Raw genomic sequence first — 23,805 nt, 5'->3', positions numbered from 1 at the left:
CTTCAATCAGGGAAAAATGTGAAATAGACCGATGCAAAAGCAAAGATTTATTTTTCTTTCCATTTCGTCTCTGCAGTCCAAGTCCAAATGGTTCTCGAGGAGGCATCGAGAGTCAGAATGTCAGGTAAGGGTCGGGCTTTGTGCCAGCAACACCCACCCACACACACACACACACACACACACACACACACACACACACACACACACACACACACACACACACACACACAAGCACAAGCAGACGCTGCCAGACTTCATTCGTATAGTTTGCCTCCCTCTGAGCCAATGTTTTTGCCCCGGGATCCTGCGTGTTCACCACCTGCAGACGTTCAACACCCAGCGCACTGCTTCTGCTGAGCAGACGTCTGTGAGCACTCACCCACAGAAATACATACACAGGGCACTTCCCCCGCACGCTCTTTCTTTTCAAATTTCCAAATTCCTCAGTCCATGCAGAGGGTTTTGATCGTAAAGGCGTTTTAGCACACTATCCGTCACAAAGCTGTCTTTGGCCAGACATCAAATAGCAGAGTGGAAACCGAGGCTGGCGTGTCTGCGGCCGAGCAGCGTCTCAACGTCCAGGAGGCGAAGCATAAATTCTATGCCCAAAGTAAATGAAGGAACTGTAATGGCCCGCGCTCGGTGCATGTCGGCGTGCCGGGATGCACATGCTCAGAATTTCTTCCCCTGCGCAGCTGTTCAAACACACACTGCGTAGAAGCATCAGCAGTCGCCGTAGAATTACCCAGAGGCCTTTGCTCTGCAAAAGCTGCAGAAGTGTACGGGCGCTTTGGTGGGCTTTCTCCGCCTGACCTCATTCCTGCTCCGTGCAGAGATGGAATGCATCGACACGGAGATCAGGTTTCTTTCTTTTCTTTTTTTTCCTCCTTCTCTTTTCTGATGGATCAAAGGACGTGTTTGGGCTTTTGGATTAGCTGGGCCCTGTGGCCCTCCTAACAAATTAAAAAAAAAATAAAATTGGTTGCTTTGCATGCCACATTTGTTTATAATAATTTGTCATAAGCATAATTATGACCAGATGTATAAAGGAGAAAAAACGGAATTTTGATTGTGTATAAATTATGATATGAAGATTAGCTAATAAGTGGGTGTGTGTTTTTAAAGTAAGATAGAAAAATGTCTGCAGTTATTGGAGTTCTTGTGCTGTGTGGTTCCTCTTTTTTTGTGTGCGTGTGTTAAGTCTTGGTTACTCAAGAACACTTGGACCTTGGTCTGAGATATGCAAAACCTCCATAAATCTATGTTAATCCTTTCTCTTTACAACTACCATATAATAGATCATCTATAGGCTTTTTTACGTTCTGTCACAGCTTTGGAATGACTTTCTAACTCGTGACAAAAGTCTGGAAAACACATCATTCTTCATGCATTTCCTTCAAGACATCTGCCTTCTATCCGATTTTTAAAAAATGCTCCGTCACCCCAGAAAAATGTTTGATATATATATATACATACATACATACATACATACATACATACATACATACATACATCTATCAGTGTTATAGTTTATTGCCCTCTTTTTATTTGCTAAAGACACTGCCTGAGCATCCAGAGTGTGGTTTTGGTTAAACTTCCTCTGTGATGTTGCAATCCTCTGCAGAATCCAGCCGCTTGAATGGTCAAGGTCACTGTCCAATAGGTAACCGAATCCTCGTCTGGTTTTAAGACCTGGCTGCAGAATTGCCCGTCTGTACAGTTGCATGAGAAATGATATTAGCCTCTCAGACGTTTGTGATTTGTTGCGCAGCGAAAACATTGCTTTTATTGCAACAACTTGTCTTTGCAGTGAGCGTCTTCAGGTAACATGCACCAGAGTCGTGCTCCTCAGTGAGCTTTTGGAAGGAGAACAGAGCCGTAGGGCCGACGACTGAGCGAAAGAGACAGAGAGACGGAGCAGGGACATTTTGATTTATGGGGGAAAGTGCAGCGAGAGATGCTTGTGCCTCCTCTCCCGCTCCTTCCCTCCCAACATCTGAGTGTCTACAGTATTTTGGGCTGTCAGGAGAGTGCCCTTCCTGCCTTCCCTCCCTCTAAGTCTAGTCTGCAGGAAATAAAGGGCTTCGCAAGGAGGTCTTCAGTGTCCTATGGGGCCCTGTGGCTTTCTGGGATAGCAGGAAGTGATTGAAAAGCCAAACTGGATTCTGCCTGGCAGTCACCAAAACCAAACTCAGTCACTTTTTCAAGAAGTTGTCATTGTGGTGCAGGGGAATGCAAGCTGTCGGGTGGATAGTTTAAGGTAGTAGTGCTGAGCTAAACGAACTCTGGACACGTTTTTAGGTCTCCTCCCTGTGTTTCTTTGCCTCACTGAAAACCTGATAAAAGTTGGCGTGGACATGATTGTTTTAACCTTGGCGTCCCTTTTGAGTGTTACTTCCTACATAGCCATACTGTGCCCGCAGACTGTGGTGTGTGCATGTGTGTGTGTCAGCCACCCTCTGTGCTCAGCTCCACAGTCTGGTGTTTATGACCCTGCTCATGCCTGCCCCCCCGGGCCACTGAAGTGCAAAAGGCCACTGTGTAAATAATCCTTTAGTGAAGGCCTCATAGAGGCTCTTTTGACTCTGTGTGTGTGCTGTGTACCCCCCTCTGAGGCGTTCTTCCCAAACCAAACTCAAAAGTTGTATTCTACACTGGAGTCGGGAGCTTGGTCATCATTAGCCTCAGACAAAGATCACAGTCTCGCTATTGATCGGGCGGTAAGAACTTTAAAAGGGAGCAGTGTTTAAATTAAAACATTAGTGTTTTATTCTCTGCTTACTTTATACTTATGTAGAGCAGTCTGATGCAGACATTTAGATCTAAAGAAGATTAACATGACCACCCAGTGGTTTGTGAACGACCTCTGTTGGATGAGATGGTGAAGCTATTACCTAGCGAGCTGAAACATATAGACATAGTACTAAGTAACATCAAATAAAATACCCAAACTGTCACACAGACTCACAGGTGGGTTGTAGTTACAGTTAACCATACCACAGGCCATCATTCTTGACAGACAAGTGCTTTACAAATGCTTCAAAAAAACATCAACCGCACGATTCATTTCAGTGCCTTAACTGAAAACGAACAGCCTACTCACCTCCAACCCGTCAATCAAAGTGGCCGTGTTCCTAATAATGCACAACTTGAAGCTTTTATAGTTTAAAGAGCGAGTTATAAAGAAAAACACTGAACACTTGTCAAAAATGAACCATAGAAACACCCTCTTTAATTGTGAACATTTTCAAATACTTTGGTCTTAAAATTAGGTAAATATGGCTTCAGATGTACAACACCCAATGCAGATGCAGTGTGTCAAAATCCAACCTTTTCACTGGTTTCATAGGAATTAAGAGAGTAATGGCAGCCAGGTGCTGCTAATCAAGTGTAGTTTGTTAACTGATGATTAGCAAGGGTGAGGGTCTTCATATAAACTGAGGTTTTGTCAGTTCGGGCCTTTCAGGTGTGTGTTAACACAATGCCATGGAGGAAAGAGACCAGCACTCATCGTAATTAAGCAAATGTTGCTGCCCATCAATCTGGGAAAGATTGGTTTTAAAACCCATCATTCTACATTCGACAGATGGATGGATGTAATATTACAAATATGTAATATTTGGTGAAAATCAAACGCAGTGGTGTGGAGGCGTGATGATTTGGGCTTATTACGGGACCTGGGCACCTCACAGTCACTGAGTCGACCATGAACTCCTCTGTATACCAAAGTATTCTAGAGTCAAATATGAGGCCATCTGTCTGACAGCTAAAGTTTGGCTGAAATTGGGTCGTGCAAAAGGACTCTGATCCCAAGCACAGCAGCATTGTGCTGTTATTAGGATGCACTTAATTTTTTACACATTCCTTCTGCATTTCGGCTGAATGTTTGTGTATTAATAACGACACAGCGTAACAATATGTGACCTTTTATTATTCATCCCAGGTTGTATTTGGCTGAGGCTACGTCCACACTAGCCTCAGAACGCTCCACGTCCACACTAGCCCGGATAACTATCGTTTTCACAGAGTTGTGCGTCTACATTGAAACGGCTGAAAACGCTTACGTTCCAGTACTGTGCATGTGTGAAACGCAAGAAGATTCGACCTGCCTCATTACTATCTGCTGTTTATTTACTTTCCGGCTCTTTGAAGCGTCGCTGCAAAATGTCGAGGAAAAGCACCGAGTTTTTTAAATGGGCTAACAATGAGGTGAAGTTGTTGCTGCAAGTAACAAGTGCAAGTATGTATTTTTTTTTTTTTAAAAGACAGTTTTCAATTCAGTCATCTTTGTGTGCGAGATTTCTGCCAGGTGTGGGGGAATGTATGCGTGCGCACGTTGTGATGTCTTACCTCCAGTAATCCCACCTCCACCTACTGTATGTCTGTGTGTATGTGAGGAGCTGTTTGACTTGATGTTCTTCCCAGATGACCTCAGTGTGTTTACTCCTCATTCTCTGCACTCAGCAAAGGACTAAGAAAGTACGCGTTTTTGAGCCTTTTGGCTTTTCTCTTGTTATTCTTGCACTAGTGCTTGCTTATTTTTCTCTCAAGCGATGTGTGTCTTTTTGTCTCCTTCTTTTGGCCCGTTCTCATCTTCCTCTGCCTTTCCGTGTGATCTTTCCCCTGCAGTCGTCAGAACCAGTTGAAGGATCAGGCCCAGCAGGCTCTGGTGTCCCCCGGTCAGCTCCCCGAGGAGGCCGAGTGCCTCACGGTGCCCAAGTACAAGCGAGATCTTGTTCAGAAGCTCAAGATCCTTCGCCAGGAACTGTCTCAGCAGCAGCCTCAGGCCGGCCACTGTCGCATTGAGGTGTCCCGCGAGGAGATCTTTGAGGTGAGTAGGGAAAGGAAAAGTCCTCGTTACAACTAAAGCTTGCATGTTCAGAAACTGGTACGTGATTTAAACCAGGAGAGTATTCACTTGAGAGCCAGAGCATGTGCGAAACATTTGAAATGAGATTGTGGAAATAATAAATGCGCTCCGTTGCACAACCACCTGATCCTTTAACCTAAAACTTCAGCCAACATATTGACATTTGGCAAAAAAAACTCCCCAAAAACACAAAACAATCAATGCCCTCAATTTCTCCATAATGCTACAAAATTACATGCCTTGTAAGTTGAGCAACTACCACAATTACTTTTGTACCCACTGAGCAGCTTGTAATTGCACACGTTATTTATAGGTATTTTTCTCCCCTGTTCTCCGTGTGTACTCCCATAAAGGTCGTTGCCCATAGCAGTTTGGCTGTAAGAGCGATTTCTCTCTCACACACACACCTGCACGCACGCACACAGTTATCTATGATGTGTGAAGGCAGTCTGTTCAAAATCTAAAGCAGACCCTCTTGTTCGAGATGAAGTACATTTTCTCAGCGGGGGAGGGTTTTTTGGGGTTTTTTCTCCTTCTTCGTTTTTTTCCTCCCGTGTCTTATGACGTGCAGGGCCTTCACCAGAACAACAACACCTGCAACAGACTGCATGACCCTCATAAAATATGCACTGGAATGTGCTGGAACAGCCACGTCTGTTAATCTGAACGAAGACATTTTTGTTGGCTGATCTCAATGTGAGCGAGAGAGAGGGTGGAGGTGGGGGGGGAGGCGGGGCAGAGGACATCTTGAGGTTGAGCGAGACATAACTGCATAGTTTCTCCAGACCAGCTGAAGCATTAAATTATGAGTGAACAGGCGAGTGTTAGGCGGTGGACTGTCAGAGCTGTCTCCGTGTGTGCTTTTTCGGCGCAGATAAGACATTCCCAGTTCTTCCCCAGCACCCTTCAGCTGTCTGCTCCGTCTGGAGGGCACAGCGGAACCTGGCTGTGGAAGAGGCGGTGTTATTATAGTCTTACGGCTGTGTTTATTATAACTGCCCCTAATCCACTTTAAATGAACCCCCCCCACACGACACTGTGAGCCGGTCGCACGTGGGAGGAACGCTGATTTAGGTCGTCCTAAATCCTTGGAAGCAACTGCTAAAAAACCAAAAAAATGCACTGCCATATTAGCATAAAAGACCTCAACATGGCTTCTGAGCCATTGCCTTTCATTTGAATGGCCACAAAAGCTGCAGGTGTAGGATCAGCGGTCAGGGCTGTGTTCTTGTATGTGTGCTTCATGACCAGAAGGTAACGGGGGAACTGGCCGCAGCATTACGCGAGTCTTCTCAGTGACTCTAACATCAGCATCTAGCTAAGTCGACACTGTTCCTGACATGTTTGTGTCTGCGTTGCAGGAATCCTATCGGCAGGTGATGAAGATGAGGCCAAAGGATTTGTGGAAAAGGCTGATGGTGAAGTTTAGAGGTGAAGAAGGGCTCGACTATGGAGGAGTGGCGAGGTAAAGAGTTTGACCAACTGTGAATACGGCATCTGCCTCCTGTTACCCGTCTGTTTTGTTGTTAGGTGCTTTTCCTGTTTAGGTCCGGGATTACAGTGCAGAGAGTGTAACTGCTTTCTATTCTGTTCTTCCATGCTTGTTGTACCCCCGTGCAGGGAGTGGCTCTATCTGCTGTCACATGAGATGCTGAACCCGTACTACGGCCTGTTCCAGTACTCCCGTGATGACATCTACACTCTGCAGATTAACCCCGACTCTGCGGTCAATCCTGTGAGTTGCACATATAACCTGCAGCCATGTTGGAAATATGCTTTTAGAACCAAGTGTCCACAAAAAAGATGGGATTTTCTTTTTCTTAAATAAATAAGTAAATAAACACACATAAACATCTTTCTTATTTCCTCTTTTTTCTTCTTCTTCCTTCTTCTTCCTTCCTTCCCCTTCTGTCTTCTTCTTTTTTCTTCTTCTTCCTCTCTTTTTTGTCTTTTTCATTCTTTCCTTTCTTCTTCCTTCATTCCTCTCCTTCTTTCTTTTCGTCTCCTAATTTTTTTTTTTTTCTCTTGCTTGGTTCCTTTAGATGTTGCCACTGTCACACCAAGGCCGTCCTCTTTCATAACAGCTTGCTGTGCAGCTGCCATCAGGGACTTCTTGGCGTTTTGTCTTACCTTACACGGCGTCATTGCGCTATGTTTAAGCTGGTGTCATTTAACATTAATTAGCACTTTCATGTTTGCGTGAGTGGAGAAGCAGCCTCTGCGTAGTGTGGTTGAGATGTAGGTTCACCTTCGTTATTTACTGCTTCTGCCATGTAGAAGCAGCTTCATATTACTGTACATTCCTCCTGTCAGAGAGGTGTGTGTTTATGTTGAGCACAGTCTGGGGGAAGAGTCCAAAATACACTGTGAACATTCATGTCTGCAGATAACTCGCCGCCATCTATTCATTTGGAAACTGAAGTTTGTTTTGTCTGCCTTCAGGAGCACTTGTCATACTTTCACTTCGTGGGCCGTATCATGGGAATGGCAGTGTTCCATGGCCACTACATCGATGGGGGCTTTACTTTACCCTTCTACAAACAGCTGCTGGGTAAACCCATCACCCTGGATGACATGGAGTCTGTTGATCCTGACCTGCACAACAGTCTTGTCTGGATCCTGTACGTACAAGTCAGAGCAGCGTTCCTTTTCTTTTCATTTTTTGTTGTGATTTCTGGATCATTACAACACATCACTCACAATTTTATTCTCATTATGTCAATACATGTTATGCAAAGGGGTGGGGTGGGGGGGTATAACTGTGTTTACTTCTTCTAACTTTGATGACAGCGCCCCCTATGGTTTAAAACCAGTTTTTACATCAGTGGTCTGTTAATCACATATTTTCAGACTCATCAGAGTCAGAATACTTTAATAATCTCTAAAGAAATTATGTAATGTGACATGATGTCAGGTCATTACTCCGGCTTGGCATTCTACCTGCTGGGTTTACTGATTACCACTTATTTAAAATGTTACATTACTAATGATGCCTTTTTTTTAAGCCTGTTTTGACTCTTCAAAAGTAATTTAAAGGTTTATCTTCCTCCAGGGATAATGACATCACAGGTGTGCTGGACCACACCTTCTGTGTAGAGCATAATGCTTATGGAGAGATCATCCAGCACGAGCTCAAGCCCAATGGGAAAAGCATCTCCGTCACCCAGGACACAAAGAAGGAGTACGTGCGGCTTTACGTAAACTGGCGTTTCCTGCGAGGCATAGAAGCCCAGTTTTTGGCTCTGCAGAAGGGCTTCAACGAGGTCATCCCCCAACACCTTCTCAAGGCTTTTGATGAGAAGGAGCTAGAGGTAACTTAACATCTCCTTATTTGTGTGAGGATGTTATGTTGCTCAGCTTAGCTTGTGAGTCTGTTCACTCTAATTGAGGACTTTCTCTCTCTCTCTCTCTGTAGTTGATTGTGTGCGGCTTGGGTAAAATCGACATCAACGACTGGAAGTCCAACACACGACTCAAGCACTGCACTCCAGACAGCAACATCGTTAAATGGTTCTGGAAAGCTGTGGAGTCTTTCGATGAGGAACGCCGAGCCCGGCTGCTGCAGTTTGTCACCGGTTCCTCCAGGGTCCCCCTCCAAGGTTTTAAGGCTCTCCAAGGTAATACCATTCAGGATGAAAACATGAAACACAGGTGCGTGTTGGAGTGTTTGCCTGTCTCTGTCTGGATTTCTGCGACTTGATATGCACCCTGGTCCGTCCTGGCAGACAGATCTGTGCACAGACACATCACCCTGGCATGAGCAGTACACAGCGATCCACATGCAGACAACACCTTACATAACGTGATCGTCCTGTCTTGAGTAAAATATCTGCAGACGCCAAAAGACAACTCTCATTCTTAAGGAAGGAAAAGAAGGAGAAAAGGCTGAGATACGCTGAATTACACAAGAACTAAATGAGAGTAAACAGGTCTGATGGAGTGATGAATCCACATTTGGTTCAAATCATTGTCAGTATATATGGAGGAGATCAGGAGAGAGGTACAGCAGTGGGTCTCTACACCCATCTGTAAACCATTATGGAGGCTCTGTCATTGTTTGAGGCTGCATTTCAGCTAATGGTGTTGGAGATCTTATTAAAACTAATTATGAACACAGAAAAGTACCATCAGATTTTGATCCAAAATACAAACTTATCTAGAAAGCATCTGATTGGCCACAGCTTAATTTTTCAGCACAACAATGATCCCAAACACACAGCCAGTGCGGTAAAAGCAAACCTGGATACACAATCACACAATGGAGCACAATTAGTCGTGCATTGGCCTCAATGTTACTGAAGCAGAGAACAGAACAAAGGAAACATCCAAAGAAGAGCTTTGAATGTCCTTCAGGAAGCCTGGAGAACTATTCCTGAAGACTACTTAAAGAAATGACAAGAAGCTGCCTAAGAGAGTTTAGACTGTGTTGAAGAATAAATGAGGTCGTACCAAATATTGAATTCAAGCTGGTTACAAATTGTAAAAACTGTTGGGGTTTTTTTGTTTTTTTAATTATAGACTACATTTCCATGTTTGTTCTGTTTATGTGGTCCTCAGTTCTACACAGTACAATGCAGGTATGTAAATATCCTTTTTATTGCTGTTGTATACAGGTGCTGCTGGCCCCCGACTCTTCACCATTCACCAGATTGACGCCAGCACAAACAACCTGCCCAAAGCCCACACCTGGTGAGCAAACTGTTGACATTATAATAGTTTTAGTCCTCTCGCTTTAAGACTCGTTGCTCCGGCGTTGACCCACGATCCTAAACTCCATCTCACCCTCTGTCTTCCAGCTTCAACCGGATTGACATTCCTCCCTATGAGAGCTACGACAAGCTGTACGACAAGTTGCTCACTGCCATCGAGGAGACGTGCGGCTTCGCTGTAGAGTGAGTCTCCGACGCTGGCGGAGCTCACCGACGACCAGAAGCAATGTGGTTCGGCCACGATGAGCACCCGTCCATTCCAACTGGGGTTCATTGATGGATGCTTCACAAAGGGGTGCTCGAACTTCCCAGAGGACAAGCTAAGGGGGAGGGTGGGCAAAGAAGACCTCAAAATGTCACCTGACTCTGGGTATTTTTTTAAAGACACCCCCCCTGCCCCCTAGCCCTCCTTAATATCTTATTTTTATCTTTGAAAAGGATCTCTTCAGCTGCTAATAACTCAAACTATTTACTAACTTGTTGAACTGGCAAAATTTGCTGGCTCTTCCCTTTTTCTAAGTTCATTTTAGCATTTAAAAAAAAAACATATTCCATGTAGCAATTGTCGATCTTGCCAAGCAGAAAACAAGGTCAGTCCGCTCTGAAACAATGGCCACTTTAAACAAGACTGTTGTTTGCTAGAGCACAGGGTCACAAGTGGTTACAGCACAACTACTTGGAAACACTAAATTTGGACGCCGAGAGTGCGTGACTCGGGCTGTGTGGTGCCTCGCGGTGATCACGCTGGGGTTATCTCTAACGCCAAGGATGGGAAAACTGGGGATGTGCGTGGATGAGAAGGGCAGGACTCGAGACTGAATTACAATCGACGGTTTACAACCTTCTCCAAAGACAGCAGTGGGGGACCAGCGCTCCTGTGTCTGCATACCCAGAAAGCCTGTTTTCACCAGTTTTGACAACTGTCCGTGTTCAGAAAAAAAGAGTAAATGGATGAATGGCTTGAAATGTGTTATTTTTATATAACAGGGAAAATTGAGAAAGAAACACTAAAAAAAAATAAATCTATATAATATATATAATTTATTGCTGTTATATTTCAGAAACCCCTTTCCATTGTTTCAGAAAAATAAAATCTTTGTTAAGTGTTGCTGTTTAAATTATAGAAGACAAATTGTGAAAAACAAAAATTAAGCTTGACTCAATCTCACTAAAGAATGCTGTGGTTTATCTCTCGCCGTGACCCCTCGCACTGTACGAGGAGACGTTTGTCAGAAAGGGCAAAACAAACAAGGTCTTTGACACACACGCGATGTCCTCTCAGTGCCATAGCTGTTCTGAATGAATGGATCTTTGCAAATATTGAGCTGACCCTTTAAATTCTACTGATTTTCATCCTGGAGCGACAGACGTGGTGATGTGAGCCCCCACCCCCTTTTTTGAATTTTTATTTAAACAGTCATTTGTAGCTGGGCTATATTAATGTCACAATGCCTGCCATTCATTTCTAAAGCTGTCCAAACTCTGGTGTCTTCTTTGCGCTGGCTCCATATTGCTATTGTTTTTTTGTTTTTTTTAAAAAGAAGAAGAAAAAAGAAAAACCTCTACTACCTTGTAGCCACGTGGTGCTAAATAGCATTAACACTTGTCTTGTATCGGCATCCTCGCTCACTGACATACTACTGCTTAAAGTGCACAATACACTACTCGCACTCATTACCTGTTTGTGGACACCAAGAGCTCTACTTAGCCACGTTCTCAGGAGATGTCAAAAGTAGTTTGGGATGTTGGTTTGATTTGAAATGAATTCTATTTGTCTCGATTTCCTGAATGTTAAAGGGGACCTATTGTGTTTTTCCTTCTTTTGTGTCATATATCTGCTGTTACAGTGGGTAAAGTTTCAAATGTAGAGGTCACAGAGTAATCCTTGTAAGCCCAAACCTCAGACTTCTCACTGCTAAATGTTATGTTTTATGCTTCTTTTTCTAACACTCCTGCCTCTGTGTGAGTCACTGAGGAGAGGATGCTCAGACACACAGCCCCGCCCACCTATTAAAGTAAAGCTGGCTTGTTTCAGATGGTGGATTGGACTGAGGCGGGTGCACTGGGCCCAGGATCATTCTGAGCTGTGAAATCATGCAAAGCTACTCTAGTAGAATCCCATAATAGGTCCTCTTTAAGGTGTTTAAAAAGTCATATTTTCTGTGTGCCCACAGAAAAGCATAAGCGCACACTCACTGTTGCATGTCTCCATCGTTTGTTTGAACGTGAACTAAAATGAGACAAGTCCTGTGTTTTTTGTTTTTTAGCCTGCTTTCGCTACGTTTTAATCCAGACGGGGGGTGGGGGGGGGTGTTTTCTACAATTTTTGAAAATGAAACTCTTGAATGTTTTTAAAAGATGCTGCCTGTCTAGCAATCTCTACGACCGTGGACTGTTCTTAACGTTTGCATACGCTTGAAAAGAAATACATTTAGACAGAGTGCTCGCAAAGTGAAAAGTGTCCTCAGATGGTGCTTTTTGTACAGTAATTAAAAATATCGTTCGTATATGTGGATCAAACCAACTGTAATTTATCTTTTAACTTAAGCAGAAGAAGACGTTTTTTGTTTTGTTTTTTTCTTGAACCGAGTAGAGGAATTGCACACGAACAGATGGAGGTTGCCTCTTCTTCGGCGACCTCTGTGCCAGATACTCATTCACCTTTAAGTCCAGTGCACAGGCTGATTTGCCCAGTTGTCTTTCTACACTACGTCGCTCAGCAACGCCCCACAGCTGCCTCTCCATTGAACTACACTTTTTATTCAATAAGTTGAGAGATGCCGCTTTTTTTTTCTTTTCTTTTTTTTATAGCATGATCCACTAGCAGGACTATATCTCTCATAGCTGACTGATGCAATTTGATGTATGTTAACACTATCATTTTGTAAGAGTATTTTATTTTTGTGTGTAATTAGTTCTAATTAAACTTGCCTTTGTCTAACAATGTAAGGCCTTGTACAAACAGATGTCCTGTGGTTTCTTCAAGAAGAGTGTTTTGATTATGATTAGTATTGGGGTGGGGTGGGGTGGAGGGTACTTCAGGTAGTATTGATCCTAAACAATCACTTTATTTGAGTTTGACTGCATCATTAGCACCATCTAATATAAGAATGGCTCATGTGGGTGTGCAAAGTCTTTACATGTGAATGGGATAAGGCTGTGACCACCCACTGAGACCACTCCAGATTAAACGGCTGGTACTTGGCTGGGGAGGGGGGGTTTCAACTCCTCCTGTAGATTGGTACAGGAAACTGAGCTGTTCTCACTCTGGGGAAAAATACTTGTGTAATATAGGGAGAATGTAGGTCACACTGGTTGTGGCTTTTACACATTTAGACATACAGATAAGAAGGAACCAGTCTAAACAAAGATTTGTAGATGTAAAAAACAACCAATGGGAAAGTCAGCGGGTATGCAGAGATGGCCTTTTAGCAGCAGCATGTAGAGGACAGTGATGTACATGATTTCCACAACCAGTATTTCAAAATAAAACCCTGTCAGACAGTATCCAGCTTCTTTAGTTACTGGCCTGGTGAATTCATAAATAGCAAATCACTGTAATCCAAATAAAGGTTTGTGGGGGGAAAGTCGCAGAGATCGAGTGTTTCCTGGTTTGGGGAGAGAAAAATGGCCTGTGTCAAAGCCCAGACCTAAGTTCTGATTTATAATGGCACCCTAGACACTAACAAGATGTGGCCTTATCAATTTCGGCCCATTGAATGGTTTTGATCTTGGGGAGTGCAAATAAATGTAAAGAAGGAAAAAGAACATTAGACTTTTCTATGTGGGTTTGGGTTCAAAATGTTGACAACACTGGTAATGGAGAACTGGATTATGGCTCACTTATCTTAACTAGCCAGTTAAGTCGAATATTGCTGGGTAAGGCAGTTCTTTGTTTTTATATTCATCGGGCCCCAATGTGACCAAATATCAAAGAGAAATTAAAAATGCATGTAGTGGAAGAGTTCGGGTCTTACAAAGTTACAGCTCCCTAATCAGAGACACAGATTTGTTTAGTCTCTCTTTGTTAACGGTTATCCAGATAATGCTCTGTATTCTTTTGTTGCTATGGGATCATTTCTTGTCGGGAAAAAACGCTTTTCCCTACTCTTTAAATATTTTCTCTGATTATTACAATACTATTATTATTATATCACAATATTTTCTAGTTATTCGTTCGAGTATATGTAAAACACAAGTTTACACGTGCTGCGCGGGGTGTGGCTGACTGTATACAACATACGATCAAACAAACAAAAAAAAGTTTATGTGGTGAAACCTCTAATGACGTCACTTACAGTAATAAGTCGGAAGTTCAAGCAAGCCGCGTGACCGCTTTTCTGTCTCGTACATATTCTTCCGCCAGTATATGCTTCAGTAACCGAGGTCAAAGCGATCCTGAGTTTTTTCCTTTTCTGACTTGTGCTTTACGATTTAAGAGAGATTTTTATAAGCATGTTATTCAGGAATAAAACACGAAAAAAATTTCTTTGAGTTATTATTTCTGAAGCCTTTCTGACGTTTCTTCTATTTTGCCAAGCTTAGCTTCTAAAATAGATTTAGTAAAACTCTCGGAATGCAAAGACAGCTTATAGCTTAAAAGTTATGGTGAGTTTACTTCTTTGTTGTGTGTTATTGTGTGTTTTATTCACATTTTGAGCATTAAAAGTCGAACCCCGTATGGCGGATGAATACATCCCGGGGGGGTGGAACTTCCTCTTGTTATAAAAACCGGACCCCGTTTTTGCGATACCGGCATTTCAGCGTCAGTGCCGGTCGGAATTTTTCAGTCGGCGGGCCAAGTCTGTTGTATTTATCCTTTTCCTTTTAATTTATACGGTTTGTATACAAAATGCCTGGATATTCCGACAGAGATCGTGGCAGAGACAGGGATAGAGATAGAGGGTAAGTACATTATTTGATATATTTAGACTTTATTTTTTTTAATCACCGTCTAGTAAAAATGTCCAAAGGCTTTCGTAGTCGAAAAAAAGAACCACTCAGCTCAATATTGTAGATTTTGTCGATGAAAAAACAGGCAGGATTTACTTGAATTAACAGAAAGTGTCTCGCTTTGGAAAAACAGGCTTTTGACCGGTATATTTCAAACCCAAGGCCTAGGCCGGTGAGAGAAGCCCGCTGTCGTTGTCTTTGGCTCAAGGCCTAGTTTGGCCTCGTGCCCTGGCACACTGGGTTTTCGTTAGCTTCACGATACGTTAGCAAATTCGGAAGGAAGCAGGGAGCTAATTCAAAATGTTGGTGATCGGAATCGCTTGGCCTCGCGTCCTCCCCACCTTTTGTGATTAAATCTAGCCTTTTCTGAGAAATGATTGTGGTCAGCGCGAGTGATGTTAGTAATGCTAACACAGCTGGCTAGTCGGCTTTTCGCCATGTGGTAGCGTGAATGCGGATACAAAATGCCGGCTTTTTCGCCCCCTCTTTGTTCCTCTGCTGGCTGGAAAGTATATAGCAGCTATGTAATTTCAGAGAATGACGCAGTTAATAAGAAGTTTTCTATATTATAATAGTCGGTGTCTAAAGTGACAGCGCAAGTCGTATTTTTAATAGCTGTAAGGAGACGGAGTAAAAAAAAAAAACTTACACAAAAACTACTTTATTAATTTCAGTTATGGCGGTGGGCCTCCTCGTTTCGGTGGAAGCCGTGGTGGTGGTGGCGGTGGAGGAAAGTTTGGCAATCCCGGTGACCGACTGCGGAAGAAACACTGGAACCTGGACGAGCTCCCCAAGTTTGAGAAAAACTTCTATCAGCAGCATCCAGACGTTGCCCGGAGGTCTCATGTACGTATGACATGTTTTGTAACGCCTCTCGACATGTGCTCTGCCCTGCACGTGTTAGAAGTTATGCAATTGGTTGTGACCACTGATCTTATTTTTCTTCACTCTTTGCAGCCAGAGGTTGAACAGTACAGGAGATCCAAAACAATTACAGTGAAGGGGAGGGATTGCCCAAATCCTATCATGAAGTTTCATGAAGCAAGCTTTCCCTGTAAGTTTGAAAACAACTTAGTGAGATGGTATTGCAAACAGGTTAAATTATTTCAATTAACATTTGATTTCTTTCTTCTTAGCATATGTGATGGATGTCATCAACAAACAGAACTGGACTGAACCTACACCCATCCAGGCTCAGGGCTGGCCTCTGGCTCTTAGTGGCATGGATATGGTTGGCATTGCTCAGACTGGTTCTGGCAAAACTCTTGCTGTAAGTTCAGTATTTTTGTCTTTAAACAAATTGCAGCTTTAATCATCTGAGCTGACCAGATGATTTAATATTTCCTTGATACTTTTCTTACCTATGAAACTGTTTTGACTTGCAGTATCTGCTGCCTGCAATCGTTCACATCAACCACCAGCCTTTCTTGGAACGTGGAGATGGTCCAATTGTAAGTAACGACATGCTTTCCTTATGTGTGTGTTAGCTTCAGTACTGGCTTGAGTAGGGGGTTTCGTGTTTTCTTTCTCAGTGTTGAAGTTGTGTAGCCTCCCTGAGCCATTTGTAAAAAGCTATTATCTTCCTCTAACAGTGTTTAGTGCTTGCCCCGACCCGAGAGCTGGCACAACAGGTGCAACAGGTGGCCGCTGAATATGGCAGAGCATCTCGTCTAAAGTCCACCTGCATCTATGGTGGTGCACCTAAAGGACCCCAGATTCGTGACCTGGAAAGAGGTACTGTTGCTTATTTTTATTTTTTATTTTTTTGGGGGGCGGGGGTCAAGTGCTTGCCCTGTATAGTTAAGATGTCAACTTCTCATTATTACTTTAAAGGTGTGGAGATCTGCATTGCCACTCCAGGCAGACTCATTGACTTCCTGGAGGCAGGAAAGACCAACCTCCGTAGATGCACGTACCTTGTGCTTGATGAGGCTGACAGAATGCTGGACATGGGCTTTGAGCCACAGATTCGGAAAATCGTTGACCAAATCAGAGTACGTTTCTGCATATATATCCAAGTAGACTTGTTGAAATAAAGTGATTCCCTGCTAGACATGTAATGTGTTGCAAATTTTTTTTTTTTTTTTTATATTTGCAGCCTGACCGGCAGACTCTGATGTGGAGTGCCACTTGGCCCAAAGAAGTTCGCCAGCTAGCTGAAGATTTCTTGAAGGAATATGTTCAGATCAATATTGGGGCACTGCAGCTCAGTGCAAACCATAACATCCTGCAGATAGTGGATGTGTGCAATGATGGCGAGAAGGAGAACAAGTGAGTAACTGTTCTATAGTAAAGTGCCAACTGTAAGGGGACAGGATGTGTTCCTCAGTTTTACTTATGGAGTGTCTGATTTCTTGTAGGCTCATTCGTCTGCTTGAGGAAATAATGAGTGAAAAGGAGAACAAGACCATCATCTTTGTAGAGACTAAGAGGCGGTGTGATGACCTTACCAGGAGGATGAGAAGGGACGGGTAAGTGTTAAAACTAAACTACTGCTTTAAAGTACTACTTTTGCTGAGATGTAGTAACACAACTAAATTTGAACCCTTGTTTACTTTTAGATGGCCTGCTATGGGAATCCATGGAGATAAAAGCCAGCAGGAGAGAGACTGGGTGCTCAATGGTAAATTTAAACCACTGGTTAAACTGAGATTCAGAATAAAAAGTGCACATCATGGTTGAGTCTTACAGCATTTGGTTTCTATTTTCTAGAGTTCAAATATGGGAAGGCGCCAATTCTCATTGCCACAGATGTTGCATCCAGGGGTTTAGGTCAGTATCCTCCATGATGTGTTTAATACCTATATTGTACCTCTAAAAAGAGAGTGTATTTGCTTTCTTTAACTTTTCTGCTTCTTTCTGAGTTTCTCCCCTGGCCTTAAGGAGCAGTCTATGTGGCAGGGCCTTGGCATGACAAGCCCAGGTATCCAGAGGGGGAAGGAGGATTCTTGGAGGTGTCCCGACTGGCGAGGCACGGGTCTCCCAGTTGTGCAGATGTACAGAGGTGACCAGGCCCAAGTGCAGAATAACGCTCTGGCCTGCCTAAAAGAGGGGGAAGTTGAAGGACTCCCCATATGCTCATCTGTTCTCTGGCAATGGTTTGGACTGCTTCACACACCCAGGCTCTAACTCTCCCAGCTCGAAGCCCACCAACACAGCCTCTGATTGTCTTGCATTTGTTTGGGCATGGCAAGTCATTAGTCATATTAGAAGGTGCTTCCTTATTAGACTTTTAAAAGCATGGGTGGTTTAATGTTGCAGTTTCCTAAACTTCTGTCTGAAGAGCAGTCTGTCAGATCGGTCATACCTTCACCTCTGTAAAGACATGGCTACTGGCCCTTTTGGTGACAGTGGGACATGCTAGTTGGACAAACTTGGACAAAATCCAAGCTCACACTCCTCCCTCGCCTGCGTTTCAAAGTCATGTCGAGACCTGCCAACGAGAGACATTGTGATCAAGTGAACAGTGGGTCTGGAAAAGCTGAGAAGGGGTGCACTTGTAGACATCCTGCAAATGGGTTCAGAGCTACAGTTTCTTGCCAAGAGACGCACATGTGAGCTTTAAAACAAAGGTCTCATGTGTGCGTAACAAAGGGACCTCGGTAAAAGCTAGTTGAAGCACACTCGGAGGCAGTAGTGTGCATAGCAGCCCTACTGTGTAGCGACATGAGGTCACTTGACAATATGAGGGGCGTGTTCTGCAATGGGAATGGACTAGTGAATGCATACTCCAAGAATGGTAAGGCTGCTGATCCATTCTTTTTTGTGTGGTTTGGCAGTTGCTTAGCAGGGAAGGTTTTTATTTTCTCACTGGATTAGGAGCTAACGGAGTGTGCATCGTTTCTCTCTTCCCACCGTAGTCTCCCCGAGGATTATGTGTCTAATGCCAGTCAATTTGCAGCCTTTGTGGGTTAACCAGCAATCCCACCGTCATGACCGTACTAACTTGCCCTCTTTTGTTTTTGATCCGGTTGTTGTGGTGGCGCCGGTGCACATTTTGTGTGCTGTCCTCTTTTTATGCCACACTGCAACATTACAGATGTTGAAGACGTCAAATTTGTCATCAACTTTGACTACCCCAACAACTCCGAGGACTATATCCACCGCATTGGCAGAACGGCTCGTAGCCAAAAGACAGGCACAGCCTATACCTTCTTCACACCAAACAACATGAGGCAAGCCGGCGACCTCGTCTCTGTGCTTCGAGAGGCCAACCAGGCTATCAACCCAAAGCTCCTCCAAATGGCAGAAGACAGAGGAGGTAAATCTAATTGGTGAGATACAAAAATGGTGATGAGTCTCTTTAACCCGCTCCTCCTTTCTTTTAAGATTAATTTCTTTATCACGACTTGATCTTTGCATCGACTTTGAGTTTAAATTGCTTTCACTAAAACGTGTTCCTGTATCGCTTTTCTAATGTTGCCACATCTCTTTTTAGGTCGTTCAAGGGGAGGCAGAGGTGGTGACTATCGAGATAATCATCGAGATAGGTATTCCTCAGGAAGGCGCGATTTTGGCAATTTTAGGGACAGGGACAACAGAGGCTTTGATAATGGACCAGCTAAGTCTTATGGCATGAGTTCTCAGAATGGAGGCTATGGGGGCAACAACGGCAATGGCTTCAATGGAGGAAGCTACAATGGTAACGGACAGTCAAACTTTAGTAGTAACCAGACTGGGTCATTCGTAGGCCAGAACAACTTCCAGGGCCAGCAGTTTGGTGCTGGTAAGGCTGTTGCGCAGAATGGTGTGAGTCATCCCCCATTCCCCTTCCCCCAGGGACAGGCTCCGCCACCGCCGCAGCAACAGCAGCATCCTCCACCGTCACTGGTGCCGTACCCCATGCCTCCTCAGTTCTCACAGTAAACTTGTCGTACACTTGAAAGAAGTAATTTATTGCTTTTTGTCTGAGTTGTATACTTGATCCAGATTTATTTTTTTTTTTTTTGTATTTACACAACAGGGTTACAACAACTCCAACCTCTGTCAAACCTTTTTAAGATCTGCAGTGCAGCACTAGTGATGTTGCACACATTTTTCCTAATGCTATTTAATTTGTTACATTCCTGTTTAGTTAAAATTTTGTACTAGGTAAATACAAATGTATCAGTTTTCACGTGTATCATTGAAAGTGATGTTAAGTTCCTTTCTTGAAAGTGCACTGCATGATCTTTCAAATAAACTCCTGAAAAGACAGTTTTGTGTCTCCTTTACTACAACATGAATGTTGCCGAGTCATTAGAGGAGCGGTATTAGTATGACTCTCAATGTCCAGCAGGTGTCAGGGTCCTGCAAGAATTCAAGCGAAGTGTGCAATCAGGTACAATAATCCCTTAAACCAGCATTTAATCTAATGACAATCAGGTGTCATAGGGTTTTTGTGTTACTGATGTTGCCATAACAGGAGTAAAAATAAAAATCGCCTTGCTTAATCTAGTAGCTGAAATAGTATTTGTTTTGCAGGGAGGGTGGTGCCAGGTGAAGGCAAAATGGTTAAAAGGGTTGCATCCCACCACAACTTAATGACAGTGTTCATAAAACATGAGTTTTGGGTTTGCATAAATGCATTAATGTTAAATTTTGAATACCTGTTGAGCTGCTAGTAGGCTGAGATGAAGCAATGTCTACATCTGCTGGTAGAGAATTGAATAGCAAAGTGATTTCTTGTCTACTTCAAATTAAGTTTTACTGCAGTATGAGCAGAGTAACTACTACTGGGCAAGCTTTTCCATGCACTGCTCCACTTAACTATCAGCAAAATCTGTTATTTCATGTTAGCCATCTCTGCAGTGTTAAGATGGAAATAGGCAGTCTTGAGCTGTGTATCCCACTCTGCGTTTACACTCCTTATAGCAGTTGGCACATGTTTGGCTACTTCCTGAGAACATCCAGTTATCCATAAAATGTACAAAACAAAGTGTTATCCAATATCTATCTTTAGGCAAGCACATGTTAGGTTCACAACTACAACCTTCTATTTAAAATAAGTCACAGGTAAAGAAATTTTGTGCAGCAGAAATATTAGGAACAAACTAAAGGAATCAAGTGTACTTTCTTATGTACACTACATAAAGATATGGAGATATCACTGATTTTGCTCATTTAACTCCTTTTTTGATTAGGAAGCACAACTGTTCTGTCATAGCTCTAGTAAGACTAAGCATTGCAGTCTTTCTCATTAAGGTTAAAAGAGGATGCGGGTCCCAGTTATCACAGCGCAGCTGGTGCTCCACCCAATGAATGTATATATTCATGATAAAGAGACTGAAATCTGGTCACAGGTCAGTGGCGAATGATTACAGATCAGATCTCTGGATGAACAGTCCCCACTGCTGCTCACAGGTGCTGTGGGTGCGGCTGATTAAACTGCTTTCTACATGTTTACAGAACCATAACGTAGAAGTATGTGAGGAACGCACGCTGTGTAAATACTACAGAGCCAGAGAAGAGCTCTTTTTTTTTTTTGTGACAGCCACACCTCAATGCCGACAGCATTATCTGAAATGAACACACGCTTGTCTTGTATGTTTTTTTCTTTTCAGGACTACAACCTTTTTTACATTGTGAAATCAATTTACGGCAGGTACGTTTGATTGGGAGAACAAGCTTATCTTTCATGAATTGCATAATGTGTCATTTAAACAGATGGGCTGGGTTTAAGGACAGAGGTGGATCACACCATTGCTGCCTTTGAGGAAGCTTAAAATGTGCCTATGACCTCACTGCCCTCGTCTTACTCATTGCTTGTGTCATTCTGCACTTTTTTTTTTCTAGAAACAGTTCATGGCAAAACACTTCCACTGATAAAAGTTCATCATTAACCCTGCTGCTTCAAAGCAGAGCTGTCATAGTTTTGAATGAATTTTTATCTTATTTGAAATGAATTAGATGCTTTTTCCTCTTAGTTTACTATAATATCCTCTCTTCTGAAACATCTTCTTAATGCTTATCCAAGTCAGGGCTATCCTAGTTGTAATTAAGTGTGGGTGGGGTACACCCTGGGCAGGCTGCTAGTCCACCACGAGTCAGACAATCATTGACATTCCCACCCTAACACTGTCATCTTAAAGCTGGGTGGCACAAGGCCACCAGGCTGAGCGTGTCTTCTAGCAACATATATTCACATTCATATATACTTCAACTGTAGTAACAAAGGCATTTCTCAAATTAATTTCATCTAATTAATTATAAACAAAGAGTAGAAAGCAGTCAGCCATATTTTAAATCAGGTCATTTAAAAGTTTGTTAAATGACAATTATTTATTCTCTTCTGCTTGTTTTCTTTTTTCTTTCTCAGCAGGTGATCCAGGTGATCGATATATGCATTTTTTTTTTCTGCTCATTCTGTTGGTTTTTGTCTTTTGCCCTTCTCCCCCGTCCCTCTTCTCAGCTGTTTCTCTTTCCCTCTTTCTTTCTCCCCTTCTTTCCCCCAGTCAAGTCTGTCCCGTATTCAGTAAGTGAAAATAAAATAAACATTAAAAGGTGAATCAAATGGACCATTACGGCAAGGCTGGGATGGTCAATTTGGTAAAGTAAATCCGTTGGGCATCTTTCTTTGCCTTTAGACAACAATTCTGATGGCAAAAGAGCCAAACTGGACAGGCAAAAAAAAAAAAAAAAAAAAAAAAAAAAAAGACAATTATTTATTGCCCATTAGAGTTAAAAAAAAAAAAGTTACATAACAATAAAAATATCCATTATGAAACTTTGCTGCCCTGTAACGTTAAAGCACAAGTTAATGGTGCTAATGTGTTTCCCTGAACGCCAGGAAGTGGAGCAAACCACTGTGAGGTGTACGCTTCTATAATGAAATTCAAATTCATTTTATTATATTATTTTCAATCATATAGTTACATTTACAATTACGCATTGATACGGTGGCCCAGTGAGGCAACTTAAGCAAAGACCAGTAAAAAGAAATGCACATGAAACACGACTGATATGGAAGAATATGGAGCAAAAGTAAAAAAAATAAGAATTATATATATATATTTATATTTATATATAAAATATCACAAAACACAGTGGAGGTGGACATGACAGAACAGCTGTGACAAGCTAACATTCAGTTTCCTGCATCATATGACTCCTGTCTCAGTGCGATCCTTCGCATGTCTTGGTTTCTGTCTCTTCGGAAGCTGTTCCGTCACGATATTTTGTACCCAAAAACATTTCTGTTGTATTTTGTGTGCTTTTTTCTGCATTTCTAATTTTAGTTCATTTCTAAATATGCCTCCTAGTGTTAACCACTCAGGGCTTTGGTACACTGAGGATGAAAACACCAGTTTGCCTAAAAAGGGGGAAGCAGCCCACTTGAGGGAAGGGGGAACCCGAGACCAATTCTTTAGCTGTGCCCTTGCCCCATAGACTGTGGTGAAATCTGGAGCAACCTCAGAATGCATTGAAGCTGCTGAGTATTCCCTCGGTGTTAACTCTGTTTTTGTTCTGTACAAGGATGTAAATCTGGCTCTTCAAGCTCTTTAATGTTCCAGTGACTTCATCAGGTAGTTAGTACATGTCAGATGTTTGATTGCAGAACAGGGTGATTTAGGGTGTTAGGCTGTAAGGTTATTATTAGGTCGAAACCTCAACCAAAACTAAAACTTGGTATGGCTGCAGGCTCAGGCAGTAACCGTCTGCCGGTTCATTACTGTGGGAAAAACATTTCATGCTGTCACTGTTGATCTTGCAGATTCAAAGTGCTGCAGGGGTCAAAGTGTCACATCCATGACCCCGGACATGAGCTGCTTTTCATGTCCGACCACCTCTGTTTGATTTTACTTCCTTTTACCTTTTTCTGGCTTCTACTCAATCCCTCCCTGTCCTCCTGCGCAGGTATGTAGGAGTTGGTTTCCTGAGTAACTGCTCTGGGTGTGCATCAGACACACCTACAGCAAGCATGAGACGGAGCAGCGTGCTGAACTAATTTCTTACAAACTCATATTGTTTGACTCCACGAGCAGAGGTGCATCTAACTCCAATCACCCACGTTAATTACTAAGCATGCTGCAAACTTACACACACACACACACTCAAGATACAATGCATGCTCTGCAGCCCTGCAGATTATCTTTGTTATCAGCTCTTTTCTTTTCTTTATTTACCTCTTTTGGCAGCAGGTGAAGTTTGCATTCCTCACATTAGACCTTGACTCCTGTCCGGTAATTTCACAGGGTGTGTGTGTGTGTGTGTGTGTGTGTGTGTGTGTGTGTGTGTGTGTGTGTGTGTGTGTGTGTGTGTGTGTGTGTGTGGGCACAGACGATATAGAAATTT

The 23,805-nt window shown here is 42.9% G+C and overlaps 2 protein-coding genes across 4 annotated transcripts in view; both read left to right on the top strand.

Annotated features, from left to right (window-relative positions):
- The window catches only part of smurf2 (SMAD specific E3 ubiquitin protein ligase 2), a 54,178-nt gene extending 41,650 nt beyond the window's left edge, over nucleotides 1-12,528 (top strand). For both annotated transcript variants that reach the window (XM_040046023.1, XM_040046022.1), the window contains 9 exons: nucleotides 77-124; nucleotides 4,630-4,831; nucleotides 6,232-6,335; nucleotides 6,491-6,605; nucleotides 7,313-7,491; nucleotides 7,923-8,181; nucleotides 8,286-8,487; nucleotides 9,484-9,559; nucleotides 9,667-12,528. In XM_040046023.1, coding sequence (XP_039901957.1) covers nucleotides 77-124; nucleotides 4,630-4,831; nucleotides 6,232-6,335; nucleotides 6,491-6,605; nucleotides 7,313-7,491; nucleotides 7,923-8,181; nucleotides 8,286-8,487; nucleotides 9,484-9,559; nucleotides 9,667-9,766 — 1,285 coding nt within the window. In that variant the 3' untranslated portion in view covers nucleotides 9,767-12,528. The remainder of the gene's footprint in view (nucleotides 1-76; nucleotides 125-4,629; nucleotides 4,832-6,231; nucleotides 6,336-6,490; nucleotides 6,606-7,312; nucleotides 7,492-7,922; nucleotides 8,182-8,285; nucleotides 8,488-9,483; nucleotides 9,560-9,666) is intronic.
- Nucleotides 12,529-14,324: 1,796 nt separating this feature from the next.
- On the top strand, nucleotides 14,325-19,728 carry ddx5 (DEAD (Asp-Glu-Ala-Asp) box helicase 5). 2 transcript variants are annotated; one of them, XM_040046025.1, is made up of 13 exons: nucleotides 14,325-14,484; nucleotides 15,207-15,378; nucleotides 15,490-15,586; nucleotides 15,669-15,802; nucleotides 15,918-15,983; nucleotides 16,125-16,266; nucleotides 16,366-16,526; nucleotides 16,631-16,803; nucleotides 16,893-17,003; nucleotides 17,094-17,155; nucleotides 17,245-17,304; nucleotides 18,572-18,793; nucleotides 18,971-19,728. In XM_040046025.1, the coding sequence occupies exons 1-13, from the start codon at nucleotides 14,432-14,434 to the stop codon at nucleotides 19,396-19,398; spliced, it is 1,881 nt and encodes a 626-aa protein (XP_039901959.1). In that variant the 5' UTR covers nucleotides 14,325-14,431; the 3' UTR covers nucleotides 19,399-19,728. The 2 variants fall into 2 exon arrangements, with proteins under 2 accessions (XP_039901959.1, XP_039901960.1); XM_040046026.1 differs by having other exon boundaries at nucleotides 18,572-18,806; nucleotides 18,971-19,089.
- The last annotated feature ends 4,077 nt before the right edge of the window (nucleotides 19,729-23,805 follow it).

Source organism: Simochromis diagramma, unplaced genomic scaffold, assembly GCF_900408965.1.
Source record: "Simochromis diagramma unplaced genomic scaffold, fSimDia1.1 OVJJ01000150.1, whole genome shotgun sequence".
Taxonomy (NCBI): Eukaryota; Metazoa; Chordata; class Actinopteri; order Cichliformes; family Cichlidae; genus Simochromis; species Simochromis diagramma.
The sequence above is the reverse complement of the archived record's forward strand: the minus strand, read 5'-3'. Positions and strand labels throughout refer to the sequence as shown.

What these genes read in the sequence shown, in the direction of transcription:
- ddx5 (XM_040046025.1), top strand. Translation starts at nt 14,432, where the DNA reads ATGCCTGGATATTCCGACAGAGATCGTGGCAGAGACAGGGATAGAGAT. An exon ending in TCATGAAGCAAGCTTTCCCT is followed by an intron (nt 15,587 to 15,668) that starts GTAAGTTTGAAA and finishes CTTTCTTCTTAG; the next exon opens with CATATGTGATGGATGTCATC. An exon ending in GATTCGTGACCTGGAAAGAG is followed by an intron (nt 16,267 to 16,365) that starts GTACTGTTGCTT and finishes ATTACTTTAAAG; the next exon opens with GTGTGGAGATCTGCATTGCC.